The 17,322-nt window shown below is 51.5% G+C and overlaps 6 protein-coding genes across 6 annotated transcripts; 3 read left to right on the forward strand and 3 right to left on the reverse strand.

Moving 5' to 3' along the window:
• Positions 1-827: 827 nt before the first annotated feature.
• On the reverse strand, positions 828-3,903 carry N7515_002388 (DNA topoisomerase 1; the record flags this gene model as incomplete). The annotated part of the gene is made up of 6 exons (XM_056663132.1): positions 828-962; positions 1,016-1,465; positions 1,528-1,773; positions 1,822-3,315; positions 3,403-3,644; positions 3,849-3,903. 6 exons carry the CDS (start codon positions 3,901-3,903, stop codon positions 828-830), a joined length of 2,622 nt encoding a protein of 873 aa, XP_056525245.1.
• Positions 3,904-4,483: 580 nt separating this feature from the next.
• On the forward strand, positions 4,484-5,630 carry N7515_002389 (F1F0 ATP synthase subunit gamma; the record flags this gene model as incomplete). The annotated part of the gene is made up of 4 exons (XM_056663133.1): positions 4,484-4,539; positions 4,680-5,254; positions 5,313-5,481; positions 5,537-5,630. The coding sequence occupies 4 exons, from the start codon at positions 4,484-4,486 to the stop codon at positions 5,628-5,630; spliced, it is 894 nt and encodes a 297-aa protein (XP_056525246.1).
• Positions 5,631-6,630: 1,000 nt separating this feature from the next.
• N7515_002390 (uncharacterized protein) lies at positions 6,631-8,251 on the forward strand (the record flags this gene model as incomplete). The annotated part of the gene is made up of 2 exons (XM_056663134.1): positions 6,631-6,789; positions 6,854-8,251. 2 exons carry the CDS (start codon positions 6,631-6,633, stop codon positions 8,249-8,251), a joined length of 1,557 nt encoding a protein of 518 aa, XP_056525247.1.
• Positions 8,252-9,387: 1,136 nt separating this feature from the next.
• On the reverse strand, positions 9,388-10,905 carry N7515_002391 (F-box protein; the record flags this gene model as incomplete). The annotated part of the gene is made up of 1 exon (XM_056663135.1): positions 9,388-10,905. The coding sequence occupies one exon, from the start codon at positions 10,903-10,905 to the stop codon at positions 9,388-9,390; it is 1,518 nt and encodes a 505-aa protein (XP_056525248.1).
• A 375-nt stretch (positions 10,906-11,280) lies between these two features.
• Positions 11,281-12,866, forward strand: N7515_002392 (putative disulfide isomerase; the record flags this gene model as incomplete). Its single annotated transcript, XM_056663136.1, has 2 exons — positions 11,281-11,427; positions 11,532-12,866. The coding sequence occupies 2 exons, from the start codon at positions 11,281-11,283 to the stop codon at positions 12,864-12,866; spliced, it is 1,482 nt and encodes a 493-aa protein (XP_056525249.1).
• Positions 12,867-13,164: 298 nt separating this feature from the next.
• N7515_002393 (ribosome biosynthesis protein KRE33) lies at positions 13,165-16,334 on the reverse strand (the record flags this gene model as incomplete). The annotated part of the gene is made up of 2 exons (XM_056663137.1): positions 13,165-13,297; positions 13,360-16,334. 2 exons carry the CDS (start codon positions 16,332-16,334, stop codon positions 13,165-13,167), a joined length of 3,108 nt encoding a protein of 1,035 aa, XP_056525250.1.
• Positions 16,335-17,322: the final 988 nt, after the last annotated feature.

The raw sequence follows: 17,322 nt of genomic DNA on the forward strand, positions 1-17,322 counted from the left end.
CTCCGAATCAAACCAACGTTCTACGTTCAGCCTTATGTACAATCTCATCAAGTACTTATAGGTGCCTACCTATACCCACAAAGCAAGAGGAGCAGCTAGTTTCTCCGACGGCCAGCGGATATCAGTCGGTCACCTAGCGGGGCAATACCTAGCTCATCGAGGCACAATCCGCGGTGGAGTTGATCATCGCTCAAGATATTCCCTAGGCTGATGGCGGGCTAGTTATAGACGGGGTTTGAACATGATCTTGTCAGCATACTAAGAATAAACCTCACTTCTACATACGATATATCTAGAAATAAATCGAACAAACATGTGAAACAAATGACAGAACGCATTGCTATGTTCGAAATTTCTGACCGCCATGGCCAGAGTGACCGAGGGCAGAACAGAAACTGTGCAGAGTATGCCAACTGCCATGCATGAGGTGCATTTAGTCAAGTCGCCAACCAAACAGATCGACGAGTCTTTTTTGGGTGTTTTGGTGCTTTTCCCCTCATTATACTGGCATAGTATACTGAGCCTATCGTACCCACTGCCACCACTGATGCAGGCTCTCACACGGAGCCAACGTTGAAACACCCCCGAAAATATGAAAATGCCACTAGCAACGGCAGTTCTTTCTCAAGGATGCAAATGCAATCAAGAACTTGAATGGACAAATGCTAGATGTAGATGAAACAAAAGCACGCAGAAAACAAAACCAGGCAAAGTCATTTCGTCTTACCAAGCCAGACGGACTGAGCCCGAAAAATATTGTACGAGAAAGTAATTTGCGCGAAATGTGAGGGTTGCAAGGAAGATATCGAGTCCACGAGAAGGAGAGACTAGAATTCCCAGTCCTCATCAACGGACTTGATGGCCCACTCAAACTTCTCACGCAGCGCCTTGGAGAAGAGCTTCTCGATGGGAACGTCGAACTTCTTGCTGAAGACGACAGTGAGACGAGGGTCGATGTAGTTCTGTGTAAAAGATTAATTTGGGATCTTGTAGATGAGAGACGAAACAAACTCACAATCTTCGAGGTACCCAAGGCAACCTCCTTGTTGTCCTCCTTGTCCTGTGCCTGAACGGACATCGTTTCGACCCGCTGGTCAATCTTGGCAATGGCATTCTCCAGTTTCTCGACAGTGGCGCCGCGGGCTTCAACCTCAACCTTGCCAGTCTTATTCTCTTTCTTAAATTTCTTTTCCATCTCTTTGATGACCTGCAGGCGCTCCTCGAGTTCGGATGCCTTCATCTCCTTCTCGCCATCGGCAACGCGCTTTTCGTTGTCCTTCTCGAACTTCTTGTTGATCTTTGTTCGCTGCTCCTCTATCAAGAAGGCCTGGTGTTCTTCGATCCATTCTTTATCAAGATCCTCATCAATTTCAAAGAATGCCGCGCCCTTCTTCTTCTTCAGAGTCGGCTCCAGGTCAAGCATCTGCTGCTTCAGCCGCCACTTCTGATAACGAAGTCCCTTGATCTGTCGAGTGACATATTAGCTCTGTACCTTTGGCCCGTGATGGGAGAATGCATCGAACTCACCCGTTCACCCATCTTTTCCATTGCATTGGCATGGCTGGCAGTGACAGTACGCTTGTGATTACACAAGATGGCAACCTTGCGATTGGCATCGTTGTACGCCTTCACCTTCTCAGCGATTGTCATGCCACCAGTAGCAGTCATCTCGCCGAGAACGCAACCCATGGTATAAGACGCGTTGTAGGTACGGAAAACCTTGGCCGTCAGACCAGGCATGTAGTTGGCAAGGTGCTTGTTGAGGGCAGAAGTCTTCACTTGTCAGTAACCATCAGAATTGCAAATAAACAAAGGACGTACCGTAAGGCGGTCGAAAATCTCGTCACCATTCTTCTTGGGAGCCTTTTTGAAGATCTTCAGGTTCTTAAAGACCTGTGGATCGACCTGTACTTCATCATAGAACCGAATGCTATCTTTACCCAAGAAATCGAAGACAACGGTGTTGGGGGGCTTCAGTGTAACGTTCTCGTACTTCAGAGAACAGCAGCCGACGGTTTCGGCCTCATCTTCGCCTTTCTCGTTTCCAGCACGTAGGGCAAATTGATCAATAAGGTAGACAGCTGTGGCCTTCTGTCGTTCCACCATCATGTCGTGCTTGAGGTTCTTCTGATAATCCTTGCGGATTTTCTCAATGTGCTTCTTCAGCTCACGGGCTTTCTCGAATTTCTTGTAGTCGCTTTGGCCCTTGACGTCCGAGTTGGCAGCCAGCATGACGTACTTGTAGTTACCATTGATGTTTTCCTGCCACATGGCAAGCCAAGTGCCTTCTTGGTCGTGCTTCACTTCTTTCCACTTGTGACCGGGGGGAGGTGGCGGAACCGTCGCTTCCTTGCCAATATTGATAGTGATTTGCTCGGGTTGTACGCGCGTCTTGACTCGTCCAGTTTTGGGGTGTTCACCACGGCCTCGGAACAAAGAAGGCGGTTCCACGCGGAAGTTGCCCACCTTCTGCTTGCGACCATCCCATATGCAATACTGGTAGGGGGCTTCTTGCTCATCTTTGAGTGCCTTGGCAGCCTTTTTCTCCGCTGGCGGCAGGTTCCTTTTCTCTTCACGTTGAGCATCATAGTACTCAAAGATGGGCTTGAAGTCGCATTTGGCAAACTCCTTGATGTCCACCTTGTTTCCCTTGGGATCCTTCGCCCCACCAGTCTTCTTGATGATATCCTTGAAATCACCGAAGAAATTCTTCTGGAATACAGGGTTCTCCACGTTATGAGTTGAGTTCAGCATGGATCCAAAGAAGCCAGCAACCTCTTCGGCCTCGGGTTGAAGAGAGATCGGAACCCCATCATACTTCATCTTGACGTTCTCCGGCAGCACTTCGTACTCAGGAGGGAAAACTACACCGTTATGTTCCAAAGTGGTCCACTTGATGGTTCCATCGTTCTTGGTGTGGTCCTCCCACCAGCGGTACTCATTCTCCTCGTCCTCCTTTTCTTCGGCATCCTGGCTTTCAGCCTTCACCGCGGTTTTAGCTTTACCCTTCTTGGTGGCAGGTTCAGCCTTTGGCTTCTTAGGGGCAGCTTTGCTGGCAGCTGGCTCCTTTTTGATACCATTGACTTGTTTCTTGGCCGCAGCAGGTTTGCGCGCAACTTTGGCCTCCTTCTCTGCGGTTTTTTCGATTTTCATTTTTTGTGCAGCAAGCTTGCGTTCAATGGGAACGTCGGAATCGGACGCTTCTCCGATGGATGTTTCCGCAGGCTTGGGGAGTTTTCGTCCGTTGAGCGCCAAGGGCACATCGTCATCGGTTTCAGGGTCTTCATGCTTCACGGACGTACGGCGGCGTTTGCTCTGTCGAATGGTCAGACGATTTCAACCGAGAGCGACGGTGTGGTCGCATGGGAAGGACATGTCATCTCGCAATGGGGGTAGGCGTACCAATGGCTCATCTTCTTCGCTACTTTCCGCTTCCGCATAGGACTTTTTCTCGCCCACACTGGACCGAGATTTGCGCTTGGTAGCAACCAGCGCATCGCCTTCTGCGTCCTCCATTTTCACGTCTTTGTCCTCGACGGGCCCGAATCGGATTGATATTCCAGGATCCACATGGCCGTTCGTAGCAGGGGCGTCCGCCATCTGGACCTCGCTGGGATTTGAAGGAACTAGAAGTGTGAGAAGCGCTAGGTGAGAATGTTGTTCATAGTACGTTGAAGGTGAAATGACGTCAAAGTGTGGAATAACACGTTCGAAGCTTCGAGGACAGGGTGCAGCGATGGACGGAGTAGAAGAGATACAGATGGGAGAAGACAAAATGCAAAGGTGTCAAAAACTCGCGACGAAATGTATAGGTGGATAAACGCAGCCGAATGACCCGAGAAACTCACCTTTACCACGTCCATTGGCGCGCATGAGTGGTGCATCGTCCTCCGAAGAACTCATAGTGACAATCCTTGGTGTAGCGAGAGGTAGGCGAGGGTAAAATGAGAGAAATCGGTATTTGGCTAAGGGAGGGCGTCCTCGGGCGCCGAGTCGGGCAAATCGAGCCGCCTGATAGAAGAAGGAAAGCAAGGTAATTCTGACCAATGAAGAGTAAGAATATAGTTGAAAGATCTAGTGCATCAATGATACATCTAGAGAGAAGCTCCTGTGGGTGGGAATGGAAGTATAGACACAGGAGAAAAAGAAAATAACAGATGAAAGAGCAGGAAAAGAGGCTGAGGGAATTGGAATGGAGGAATGGATGGGAAAAGAGGCCTTGAGGGACTACAAGGTTGATGCCTGAGGCGCCAAGTGATGTTATGTAAATACTGCGTGCCTGAGGCTTACAACTGCGGTAGAAGCCGGAATGGTGCGCCGTAGATGATTACCCCTTCGGGTTTAGCGGGGGCACGGAGACAGAACCTCCCTGGTTCTCAACTTCCTTTCCCGACCAGCGAGGAACCACGTCTAACCTTCGTCACCCCCTCCCCTCCGCAGTCATTGTCTGCCTAACTAAATCCCTTTCTCAATACCTCGCATAATGTTCTCCCGCGCCGTCCGCCCAGCCCTGCGGGCTGGTGGTGCTGCCGTCGCTCGGTAAGTCCTGATCCGATACCTCGTGCCAATGCCCTTTCGCCCGACGTACTCCGGCGCAACCACCTCGACTCATCGACATTGGAAGATATACTGGATACCAAAAGATATGGGAAGGACAATTGCTGACTTGCGAATCCAAGCCCTACCCCCGCCAATGCCGCCACTTTCGCGACTCTGCGTGAGATTGAGGGTCGTCTCAAGTCCATCAAGAACATCGAGAAGATCACCAACACCATGAAGATTGTTGCCTCTACTCGTCTTACCCGTGCCCAGAAGGCCATGGACGAATCCCGTGTCTACGGTCAGACCTCCAACACTGTCTTCGAGCAGGCCGAGACCAAGCCTCTGGAGGACAAGAAGACTCTTTTGGTTGTCGCCAGCTCCGACAAGGGTCTTTGCGGTGGTATCCACTCCGGTCTCACCAAGGCCACCCGCCGCATCTTGGCCGAGAACCCCAACGCCGACATCGCTATCCTCGGTGAGAAGGCCAAGGCTCAGCTGTCCCGTGCTGCCCCCGACAACATCGTCCTCAGCTTCGCCAACGTCTGCAAGGATATTCCCACCTTTGCCGATGCCCAGGCTATTGCTGACCAGATTGCTCTCTTGCCCGAGAACTATGCCAGCGTTCGCATCATCTACAACTCCTTTGTCAACGCTCAGAGCTACGAGGCTGTCTCCATTGAGGCCTACTCCGAGGAGGCTATTACTCAGTCCGGTGAGTGTTCTATAATTCAGAAAACGTTTATTGAGTTGCAATTAATACCATATATTAGCCAACATCTCCTCCTACGAGGTTGCTGACGAGGCTCTGTCCAGCCTCCGCGAGTACGCCCTCGCCAACAACCTCTTCTGGGCCATGGCCGAGGGCCACGCCTGTGAGATTTCTGCTCGTCGCAACGCCATGGAGAACGCCTCCAAGAACGCTGGTGAGATGATCAATAAGTACGTGCTACCTCTTATGTTGTTCCTTAAGGAATTTGGACTAACATTTTCCCAGGTTCCAGATCTTGTACAACCGTCAACGCCAGGCCACCATTACTGGAGAGCTGGTTGAGATTATCACCGGTGCTACTGCCAGTGAGGACATGTGAAGAAGTTTCCTTCTTCGGGACGAAGTCGCCTCCAGTGTAGACTTGTTCATATTTAGATCAACCTTGAGCTTGTGTAAAATCAGAGTCAATCCATTTCCAATTTTCTTATGTATGGTCTTTACCCGTGTAGCCCTAGCTGTAGCCCTAGCCTTGGATGATCATCAGGTGTGTTCAGTAACCCTCCAGCCCTAAATAACCTTCAATTCGTTATTGTTCTTAGGTTGTTCGATGATATATTACACAGTAGCCCTAACATGTCCTTGTGCTGGCTGGTAGGTTGTGTATAAACATCGTTGAGTTACCTATTTGATAGATTCTTTGTTCTTCTCAACCTCTTCATTCTCTTTGTTCGGTGATATACTACACGGTAGTCCTAACATGTCTTTGTTCAAAAATGGCTGGGTGTATAAACTTTGACTTATTTCATTGATTCTTTGTTCTCCCCAACCTCTTCGTTCTCTTTGTTCTCTTCTGTCCTATCATGTAGATGTACATACAATAGCATCTATTGTCAATAGCATTATCCCAATTGAGTAAAATGTATTCATCCACATCCTCGATACTCTGAAGACTTTGTAAATTCCCTTCGGTCTATAACTGTCCCCTTCTTCTTCCCATCTTCTCCCCCTCGACTTCTCAATTTCTCGTTGCTTCGTGGTAATTGACCTTCTTTCTCATTGATTTTTCTTCATATCGTCTTCGAACAGCGAACAGCTTGATTTGGTCTTCTCGACCATCTTTTTTTCAAACATCAATTCCATCCCAGCGTTGGTCTGGTAAGTAGCTATAGTCACCCCAACAATAACTATCTGATCCGACACCTTCCACCTCATGTCTGTGCATATACCTATTCCGAGTACCCATTACACACTTGTCTTCTTCCATGATATAGCCCTCTCTTCTTTCAATTCGACGTTCATCTTTGATTCAATTACATGCACATACTGTGTACACATACACGGAACACTGACATCCAATGTAGGACTTTCGTGACGGCGAAATGTCTTCTCTCAAAGTAACCATTGACGCTTATGCCATCCTGGCCGTTGCCCGCGATGCCAGCCTTCAGGAAATCAACGCTGCCTACAAGCGTCTGGCTCTGAAACTCCATCCTGACCATGCTGGCAATACTGAGTCAGCCAATGAAAAGTTCAGAGAGGTATACCTCCAGAAAGAAATATTTCTCGGTCAAGTTGGCATAGCTAACAAGCCATTGTCAACAGGTTAATGAGGCTGTCGAAGTTCTTCGTGACCCCGAGAGCCGGGGCCGGCTTGATGCCCAGCTGAATGTAAACCGCAAGAGAGCTCGTGCTCCCGATGAATCTTCGTCTTCCAACTGCAACGGTGCGGGACGTGATGATACACGACGGGCAAAGAGAGAGCGCCGATCTGAGCGCCAATCTCAGAGCCAATCTCAGAGCCAATTTGAGCGCACATGGACCAACCAGCGGTACCACCGTGAATGCACCTGCAATCCCCTGCAAAAACCGTACATGCACAGCTACGGGGCCAGCTGTCCCAAGCACCCTAATTCGGCCGAATCCAAGGCCAAGCGTGCGCAACATGAAAGAAGGAAAGAGCAATGGGAGAAGGTGCGGGCTGGCTGTGCTCAAGAAGCTAAAACGGCTCGGAAAGATACTTTCAAGGAGCTTCACAAGGAGAACGTGCGTGCTCGCAATGAAAACGTTCGGAATCGCATGACGCGCGATATCATTCGCTTGATGGGGGGTAACTGCGGCCAGCAGTTCCAGGATCTTCTTAGTCGGATAATACGCAAAGGCATTGACGAGATTGAGGCCAACCATGAAGAAAATGCCTGTCGCCCTGAAGATTCCAAGCGCGGAAAGGTGCCGAGGACATGGGACACGGCCTATACATTTGATGGCTTTACATTTACCCATACATACGCCAAAGCCAAATGTACGGCAAGCAGCCCGCGTCCTGCTGATGGCAGCAGCCATGGTTATAGTGCTCGTGGTGCGCCCTCACCTGAGAGCAGCTCTGGCTCAGCTGGCAATTATTCCCCTGGCAGCGCGTCTGCAAGCAGCACTTCGAGCGGCAGCACTTCGAGCGGCAGCACTTCGAGCAGCAGCTCACCCCACTCACATGTTCCTCGACTGCATTTCTCTGCCACTAATCCATTCGAAAACAGCCCCGAGGCATTCCGGGCTGCCTGTGCGAACATCTGCTCTGTCACCAAGGATGTGAGAGAAGCTGTTAAGAACCCGAATGTCTCTATGAACGTGGACCCCGAGTCAATCCGTCCTCTAGTCCCTTATTTCAACAAGAAGCTCGCCGATCCCCTCGGACGTTACACCATGAAGGACTACGAGAATGAGATCCACGGTATCATGCTAGAGATGTACTCTGGCTGGCTGGAGGAAATCCGCCTTTCGACCCCGGGTGCCCACCCTATTCCGGCTGTTCAGGTCGATCCGACTGAGTGCCGCCACGCTGGCGTCTGGAAGAAGGAGTTCTGCCACCCCATGTGCGAGGCCTGCGAGACCTGGATGCCGCTGTTCACTCTTACTTGCCCAGGGTGCCAATTCAAGGCTTGCCTGAAGTGCAAGTATCTGAAGTATGAGGTGAACCCGTGTGTTGACATGCCCACTGGTTTCTAGGTGCCTTTTCACGGTTCTTTTTGTCGAATTCCTTGAGGTTCCCGTTCGATGCTGTTAGCGCGCTGCGCGGTTTAGTGTTCCCAATGTTTGTGAATTTGAGTCTGCTAGGATAATGATAATGATATTCCCATTTCAGTTAAACCAAGTGCGTATGGCGGTATCTCCTCCATCCAACTGCAGTGAGAAGTGAGAACTCGAGGAATGTGGTCCATAGTGGGCATCGTATAATTACGCTAGACTCGATATGACTTAGCGGATATTGAGCGAGAGAGACCACAGGTCTCCGCTGCCACAGCTGAGATTTGGCACCGGATACTTGGCCACGCAGGAAAACTAACAAAACGGCCCGGAATCTGTGAGGCATCCCAGCCGAACTGAAGCGGCAAGTCCAGACGCTCGGTAAACCGTGAGCGTGTCTTCTGTCGATATGGAAGGATTTACTTCGAGATGATACAGCTGTTGTCACCATCGAGCGTCTGGATACCTGTCGCTTGAGTGCGGTCGCCCGGCATGCTTCGCAGCTTTTGGGCTGTTTTGTTACCGTGTAGTTCATTATTGGCGTCGTCAAGAACCTACATCCCATCCACCATCTGCGCTAGCGTCTCGACGCGGCGGGATACAGATGGCCAAGTGAACTCGACGCCAAAGCGTCTAAGAGTTAGATCATTTGATGCAATGCTTCCCGAGGGTTAAATGGGGCTGATCTAAGAATCAGTTTGTTGAACATTCTCCTAGCTCCTATAGTCCCCACAGATTCCTCGAGACCTGATTTCTTAATCACACAAATGTCCTCCAATGAATGTAAAGTGATGTTTATCGATTTTGGCTAAGCCTCCCGACACAAGGTTGATATGCTTCGTTGTTCGACGCTCATAGCTTTCTGATTCTTCATTAGTCGGGATGCAATGACTAGTTAGTTAGTTGTGGAAGGGCGACCTAGTTAGTTAAGGAACTCGTAAAACCTATATCAATAGACTCATGCCCAGATGGCTGTTTGAACATCACCCAGCGATGTACCGAATTAGGACTACTTGATCTGCCTACAAGACCGGACTCCGCTCTAAATGCACATGGTCGAATGAATACCCAACATTATGAATATGGAGACCTCCATCATCTCTCTGCTTTGAATTCATCTATCGATCAAACCGGTAAATCACCAGTTCCCGATTGCAATTCTCCCCCAACAAATACTTCTCACAGCCAGCGAGCTTCCCACTACCAATGAAATCAAAATTAGGATAAGTCACAATCGAACGAGGCGTCTGAACAGTTAAACTGATGATCTGATCCTGGGTCCAATTGGTCGGATCGAAATGGAGACAGAAACCGAGATCAGGGTCGAGTACAGTCACATGAGAAATAACCCCAAACCACGGATCGACCATGAATCCATCGAAGCTCATAGGCTGCGCTTGTAAGCCACAGTTTCCCCGGTAAGGTGGTAGAGCACCCTCGCATGGGCGGCGCCAAGCGGGCCCATTTCCAGCTAAGGGAATGCTGATAGTAACAGACTGAGGAAATGCGAAAGGATCGGGTGGTCCGAAAGGATCGGGTGGTTGGTCTTCCGCCCAGATGCAGACGTTCTCTGTAATCTCGACCGCCTGGGAATCGTCTGTAATTTCCAGACGCTGAATCAATGGACAACCGCGCTGTCGTATGCCGAAGAATTCCAGATCCCGGAAACCGAACCGTGCCACGATGGAAGGAGAATCATCTGGCGAGTCGCCTTTCAGTCGACCTGTGGGATCCAACGAAGGTCGATATGATGACGGTCTTGAGATGTCCCAAACAAACAGTGATTCGATAGGTGCATCCTCGTCTGAAGTGTAGAGGCTTCGATTCGGCTGCCACATGTAGATCACATAGTGCGTATTGCTATGTGCGGAGAAGAACCGATCACGCTCGCTCAGCGGATGGCCCAGGAACATTATTTTCCATTCATTGCGCGGGGCAATATTCCACCCTTCGGTCTCGCTCTTCGTCACCTCAAATGAGGACGCGAAGTGACGATGCACGCCGTCGCTGTCATTCAACCAGTGGAAGGCATTGGGTTCAGCCCATTCAATAACCAACAGGCGCCTCTGCAGTCGGACTCGACGAATGACCTTCCCACGGATGAGGAAAGGTACCATGAACTGTCGGTCCGTCTCTAGATCCCTGAGTACGAGACACTGATGCTCCGCGCTGGGGTAGACCAACAGCCCCTCCTCGAACGTCCATAGAGCCTCGGAGAACAGTCGGTCTACAAGACGCCTCACATGACTCCCATGTGTTTCCCATGGCTGCACTTGGTACCACTCGCGATCTCCGGAGCTGCTAAAGTCCTCGCAGAGGGGCAATTTTTGAATAGAGCGGGGCCTGCCTCGCTCTAGGTGGGAGTAACGGGAAGCGACCTGATCGTATAGGCGACGGCCTTGACTTCGGTCTTGAGCCGATGTATCTGAGGCCAGGTCTTCAGCCTCTTTTGTCCATGGAAACTGGATCTTTAGGAGTGAGAGTAAAACGACAGGATTGCTAAAGGCTTCATTCCAATCACGGCAGACGCGGCGACAGCGGACTATTTCGTCTGGTTCTAGATATTCCAGGACCATCCAGAATAGATCGCGAGGCAGATCTGCTAGGTGAAGGTCATGGCTATCTTGTGCGATCATCGTAGAAGAACCCGTTGAGGGTGGGCATTGGGAGACGTACAAAGCTTGAGGGAGAAGTTGAGATAATAGATTTTTATTTGTTATGTGCTTGGCCTTGTGAACATGCAAACGTGTACTTTCTATCTTTTTCAGATCATTGCAAGTGAAAATTATTAGCTCGAACCCAAAATTGAAAGATTTCAGACGATTTATTTTCGTTTTACCTCGATACCCCCGTACTTTTTGTCACATCACCAGTCGCATGCCAAGAGCTTCAGGACACCTTGCCTAGTTGAGGACAAGCTGTCATTTCTGTCGGTCTTTTCTCTACTCATCTTTGGCTTGATCCAACTCGAACTTGTACCAGGTCTTTACCTTGCAAATTTGGTATTCATCATGTTGCGCAACACTAGCCTTCTGCTTGTCGCGCTTTTCGCGGCGTTGCCTGTCAACGCCGATGGACTATACACTAAGAATTCGCCAGTCATTCAGCTGAACCCCAAGACCTACAACTCGCTCATTGCGAAATCAAATCATACCTCGGTGAGTCGACCGTCTTCTCAAGGTTGCGCCTGCGCGTTGACTAACGATTGGCTGCTCCATAGATCGTCGAGTAAGCTATTCCCGCCCTATCGCTATCTGTATAGCTCTTCGCCTCTCCCCTTCGACCTTCACTCACATTTCAACTTAGATTCTACGCGCCATGGTGCGGCCACTGCCAGAACCTGAAACCGGCCTACGAAAAAGCCGCGAAAAACCTCGACGGCCTCGCGAAAGTCGCCGCGATCAACTGCGACGATGACGAAAACAAAGCCTTCTGCGGCCAAATGGGCGTCCAGGGCTTCCCAACCCTGAAGATCGTGACACCGTCAAAGAAGCCCGGAAAGCCCCACGTCGAGGACTACCAAGGCGCACGCAGCGCCAAAGCCATCGTCGAGGCAGTCGTCGACCGCATCCCCAACCACGTGAAGCGCGCAACCGATAAGGACCTAGACAAATGGCTGGGACAAAACGAGGATCGCCCCAAGGCCATCCTATTCACAGAGAAGGGCACAACGAGTGCGCTGATCCGCGCACTGGCAATCGACTTCCTCGGCGCAATTGACATCGCTCAAGTCCGCAACAAGGAATCTGCCTCGGTGAAGAAGTACGCCGTCACCGAATTCCCGTCGCTTGTCCTCATTCCCAGCGGCGACGCCGAGCCCAAGCTCTACACCGGCGAGCTGAAGAAAAAGCCCATCACCGAGTTCCTGAGCCAAGCAGCCGCGCCCAACTCAGACGCGTCTGCCTCGCAATCGAAGCCCAAGCCGAAACAAAAGTCCAAGCCCGCTTCCAAGCCTACCTCCGTCGTGGACGATGCTGAGGACCTTAAGCCTACCGCCTCCGAGGACCAGGATGAAACAGACCCCTCCGCCAAACCGGTTCAGGTCCCCATTCCCGCAGCCCCCATCCCTACCCTCTCCACACCCGAGGAGCTCGATTCAGCCTGTCTCGCACCAAAATCCGGCACTTGTGTCCTCGCTATCCTCCCCGAGACAAGCGAGCCCGACGCCGTATCTGAGCCAGCTACTGAGGCGCTCGCCAGTCTCGCTGAGATCGCACACAAGCATGCCCAGCGCGGAACGCATCTCTTCCCGCTGTATGCAGTGCCTGCTATCAACACTGGCTCCAAGAACCTACGTGAGGCATTGGGATTGGCTGATGACCCGGTCGTTGAGATTATCGCGTTGAATGCGCGTCGCGGTTGGTGGCGTCGCTATAACGGTGCCGATGCACACTTCGGAGCTACTGCCGTTGAGTCTTGGGTTGATAGTATTCGGTTGGGCGAGGGTGCTAAGGAGAAGTTGCCGGAGGGCCTCATTGTCAGTGCTGAGGCTCCGACTGAACCTGAGGCTGAGATCAAGACTGAGGCGGACGCTGAGGTTGAACCTGAAGCCGAGCCCGAGGCTGAGACTAAGGCCGAGGGGCATGATGAACTGTGATCCATGAAGTTCTGCGAGAGATCAATGTCATTTTGATTTCTGATCTTCATTATTTGTTTTAATTTGATAGCGAATCGCATATGCTTAGCCAATGGCTCAAGCAGTTAGGGAATATGATATCTACCTCTATGAATTTAATCGGCATAGTAAACACATGTGATTCATATATACGGAGATGAATATCCTGCAAACATGAACCCTGAAGAGGACATACAAATACTAACAAGTCTTTTAGACCCAGAACCCGAACACCGTACAAAAATGCAGAAAGAAACAACGGTCCAGACCCTCGAATGATCTAGCGCTTTTTGCGGCTCTCAGTGCCCTTCTTGATAACCTTTTGTCTCTTCGAGTCAATCTCCTTATCGTAAATGTCGCGAGCAGTCTCGACCTTCTTGCGCTTAGACGGCTTCGAGCCATCAAGTCCGTCACTGTGGGCTGCAAATCAGTTATTGTTGTTTCGGTATATGAGACAACGTTGGTGGAAACTTACGGGTTAGATGCAGCCAGGGCGCGCTGCTTGGCGCGCATCTCCTCATCGATCTGCTTGCCTCCCTCGCGGAGCTCATCCTCGAGACTGATAGGCAGGGGCTGGAGCTTGTTTTCGATGTCATCATCGTGGGCCTCCGAGGTCTCGAGACGGGCCTTTTGGGCCGGCAGGGATTGCTCGATGTGAGATTCAATCAGATTGCGGAAGTGTGTAGAGATCTTGCGGACGATCTTGAGGAACATGGCGAGGAGCTGGGAGGAGGGGAGGTTCAGCTCCTTCTCCAGGTCGTCGAGGTTCTTGTGCTGCAGGCCGATGGCGAGGAGAATGGACTGCTGCACACCGGACAGGCTGACCTTGCCCTCGAGACGGTTGGAGAAGTAGTATTCGGAGAGAGTGGGGATCAGGTCGAGGATGACGTGGTAGTCAAGGAGGTTGTTGGCGTAGCTGTCCAGACGCTTGAGATCAAAGGGCGAGAACGCGGCGTCGAGGTCGGCCTTGCTTAGGACACGAGGAGTGAACTTCGGGTCCTTTTTGGCGCCGTTGTTCGCAGACTCGCAGATGCTGAGGGAGAGGACAGACGGGAACTGGCCGAATTGGTAGGACAGCAGTGCGAGGAATCGCTTGTGGAAGTCGCGCGCGTAGGCGCTCAGCCAGGCATCGTCGGTCTCGCCGGTGGAAAGAGTGCGAACCATCACGCATGAGTGCTCGCCAGTGAGTTCGTTGGGGGTTTGACGCAGATACACGGGGACAAAGGAACCGCGCTTCCAGAACTTGTGAAGGGAGGGGGTGAGTCCGTAGCTGACACCGATGTAGTCGAGGACATCCGGGCGACGTTCGCTCAGCTTGCCGAACAGCGGAGGCATGGAACGGATATCGCGGACGTGGACGTTGTCATCCAAAAGGCTAGAGCTGGCGAGCTCTTCGTCTGTGACACGGACCATCTCCTCTTCCGCTGCGGTGTGGCCTTCCTCCAGGTTCGTGAACTTGCCCTCGAAGAAGTCGACCAAAAGCTCCATAGCCCGAGATCCGTATCCCATACCCACATATTCGGGGTTAGTGGCAATGCGGACAATACGAGCACCGGAAAGACTGGCGAAGTTCTCATCCTGGAACTGCTGGCTGACCAACCAAGGGATGAGATCACCCCCAGCACGCTGACCACGGCTCAGACTGTTAAGGACACTCTGACGACTGATGCGACCCTCGAGCGCGACTTGAATCACGCAAAGGGGCTCGGGCAACTTAGTGGCCTCCTCGTCAATAGGCGGTACAAGAACATAGAGCTGGTGGGCAGGAGCGTCACTCATGAGCTGGAGATCATTGGGTGTGTTCTTGTAGTGACTGGCGACGTAGAGCGCCATCATTTGTTGCAAGAACTTCTCGGAAACAGGGTGGAAAGAGAATAGAGTATCACGGTTGACCTGGAGCAATTGACACTGCGAGGGGTGAGGGCAGCCTTGTGTGTTCATACGGGACTTGGGAAGAGTTGCGTCAAGGCACAGAACCTTGTTCAACCATTTCTCAACGGAATCGCCTGGTGCGTAACGAATGGGCTCCGCGAGGGTGATCTCTCTCAAGGTTCGGCCGGTCAGGTTCTTGTCTGAGCCCTTAGCGGACTTGCCTGTGCTGCGGTCCGCGACATCGGTATCGTCTGTCTTGACTCCGACACGGGACTGTTCCCGCAGCTGCTGAATCAACTTCAGAGACAGGGACCGGCCCGTGCCTTCGTAGCCATTGATAGTGGAGGACATGAAGACCAAGTAAGGTCCCATCAGCTTGCGCACCAATGGTAGGGGAATGGCGGCAGCCTCATCAATGACGAGAAGCTCTGCCTGTCCAAGGACATGCGCATCCTGGGGCTGAATGTACTGGATGGTTTGGCGGTGGTTGCGGTGAATGTTCACACGAACAACGGCCTTGTTGAAGTCGGGGTTGGTCGACTGCAGGATGGTGTAATCGACGTGGTCAAGGTATCCAAGTGCATCGAAGCCCTTGAAGATGAACTCGAACAGCGTCTTCAAGTTCTCTGGGCTGGGGGAAGTGATGAAGATGTTGCTGTAGCCGTGAGCGACAGCCGCTGCAATGGCGACACCGAGAGCGGCAGACTTTCCTCGTCCACGACCCGCAGTCAGAGCAACGGTGCTCTTCAGAGTCTTCTCGGCAATGGCATCAACGAATGTCAGGAGCGCCTTAGCTTGATCCACGGTGCGGGCCAAGTTGAGCAGGGGGCCCACGGGCTTCGAATCGGCCAAGCTCTCCTTGATTTCCTTCAGCTCCTTCTTCGTGCCGAAAGCTGACTCGTCGGTTGTTTCGGGAGCAGGGAGTGGCTTCACGGACTTGCCGCCGGAGATGGGCAGCACGTTCAACTCATCGTCGACTACCAGACATGAATCACAGCCTCCCAAGGACAGAATGAATCGCTCGTTGAAACGAGCAACCACATCATCGTGGGCCTCCGTGCGGTATCGCGAGTGAATATCCATGGACATTGTGTACAGCTGCTTCAAACTGGTCATGCTCTTCAACAGCAGAATGACCATACCACCTCCCTCGACGGTCTCGACAGTTCGTGCCAGCAGATTGGGGGTCATGGCCTCGAAATCCTGCAACACACACATGCCGTAAGTGTTACCCAGAATCTTCTCGGTTTCCTTGTAGTAGACATATCGGATTTGGTTGAGGGTGATGAAAAGCTCGAATGGGTCTTCTTGGTTCGGTTCGCGGATGCCGCGTTTGACCTCCTTCTTTATCTTCATTTCGCGCTTCTTGCGGTGACTCGTAAAGCCGAGCAGGTCCTTCTTGTAAGCCCATAGGACAGACTTGTTCTGCTTCACGTCCACGCTGGACATAATGTAGTGAAGGTGCACGATCACATCCTTGGCATGGTCACCAACAACCACGAAGAAGCTGCGCTTCTTCTCCTGGACTCCATTGCGAATGAGAGCGGGAATCCGCGAGTCGATCGCCTTGCGGGGCATGGCGAATTCGGACTGGTGTTGATTGGAAAAACACTTGGTCTCGTCTTGCGACCAAAAAACTTCCTCGCGGCTAGAAAAAAATGATACTGCTGTGCAATTCCGCCTTCAGGCCACTCACCGCCCAGGGGGCCTGTCCTGATTACATAATGGTGCTAACCAGTCACATGATCGTATCTGAACTTACTGCCGGCCAGTTCCGCCCTGAACATTTACCGAATCACCTGACTATCAGTGACGTAGTCCGTGTCGAATCTGGAGGCACACCAGCTGCTTTGAGCCTAGTCAAATTAGTTTGTTGAACGCTAACCATGGATCGCTCGGACCGCCGTTATTTCATGATAGCCAACTTGGACGTACACAGTACAGCTAGACAACTGTTTCTGGCTTAGATGACGCCCATACCATCCCTTGGCTGCGATCTGGTACTACGCATGGAAGAGTCCATCACAGAGTCTTCTTTTGAGATTGGATAGACGATCTCAATATGTGTGGGGGAAAGAGCCACCACATCCGACATGACCGCGATAAGTGGGTCGCGAGGTCGACCAAGACTTTTCAAGGTTGATTCTGGGCGCTGATCGGCCCAGCATTTCTTGCTTGCCAGCCCTTGCAACACGCATCCCTAGGACCAAAACAACTGACTATCAGGCGCTAACAAAGATGGGGGCAGCAGTGGCTGAAATATTCTACCATCCATCATTGGTCATAGATACCAATTACTGTAGAAGAAAGTACTCCGTATGGCAGACAAGCAAGCCCGTGGTTACGTGCGCACCCAACATCAACCCGTGAATTAACCCACCCATTGACGCAACGCCAATGGATCAGCACTCCGGGTGCCTCTGATTAGTCGGCAGTGGATCTTTGGACCTTCGCGACCCTCCCTGCCCTGCTTTTTGCCATGTTTCGAATAGTACTGTCAATCTCCTGAGGATCCACAGGAGGTTATTCTTCCTTGGACCTTCTCCAGTCTTGTCGCTCCGTGTTC

The sequence above is a fragment of the Penicillium bovifimosum genome (assembly GCF_028826915.1).
Source record: "Penicillium bovifimosum strain IBT 22155 chromosome Unknown utg000002l_segment0_segment0, whole genome shotgun sequence".
In the NCBI taxonomy this organism is placed as follows: Eukaryota; Fungi; Ascomycota; class Eurotiomycetes; order Eurotiales; family Aspergillaceae; genus Penicillium; species Penicillium bovifimosum.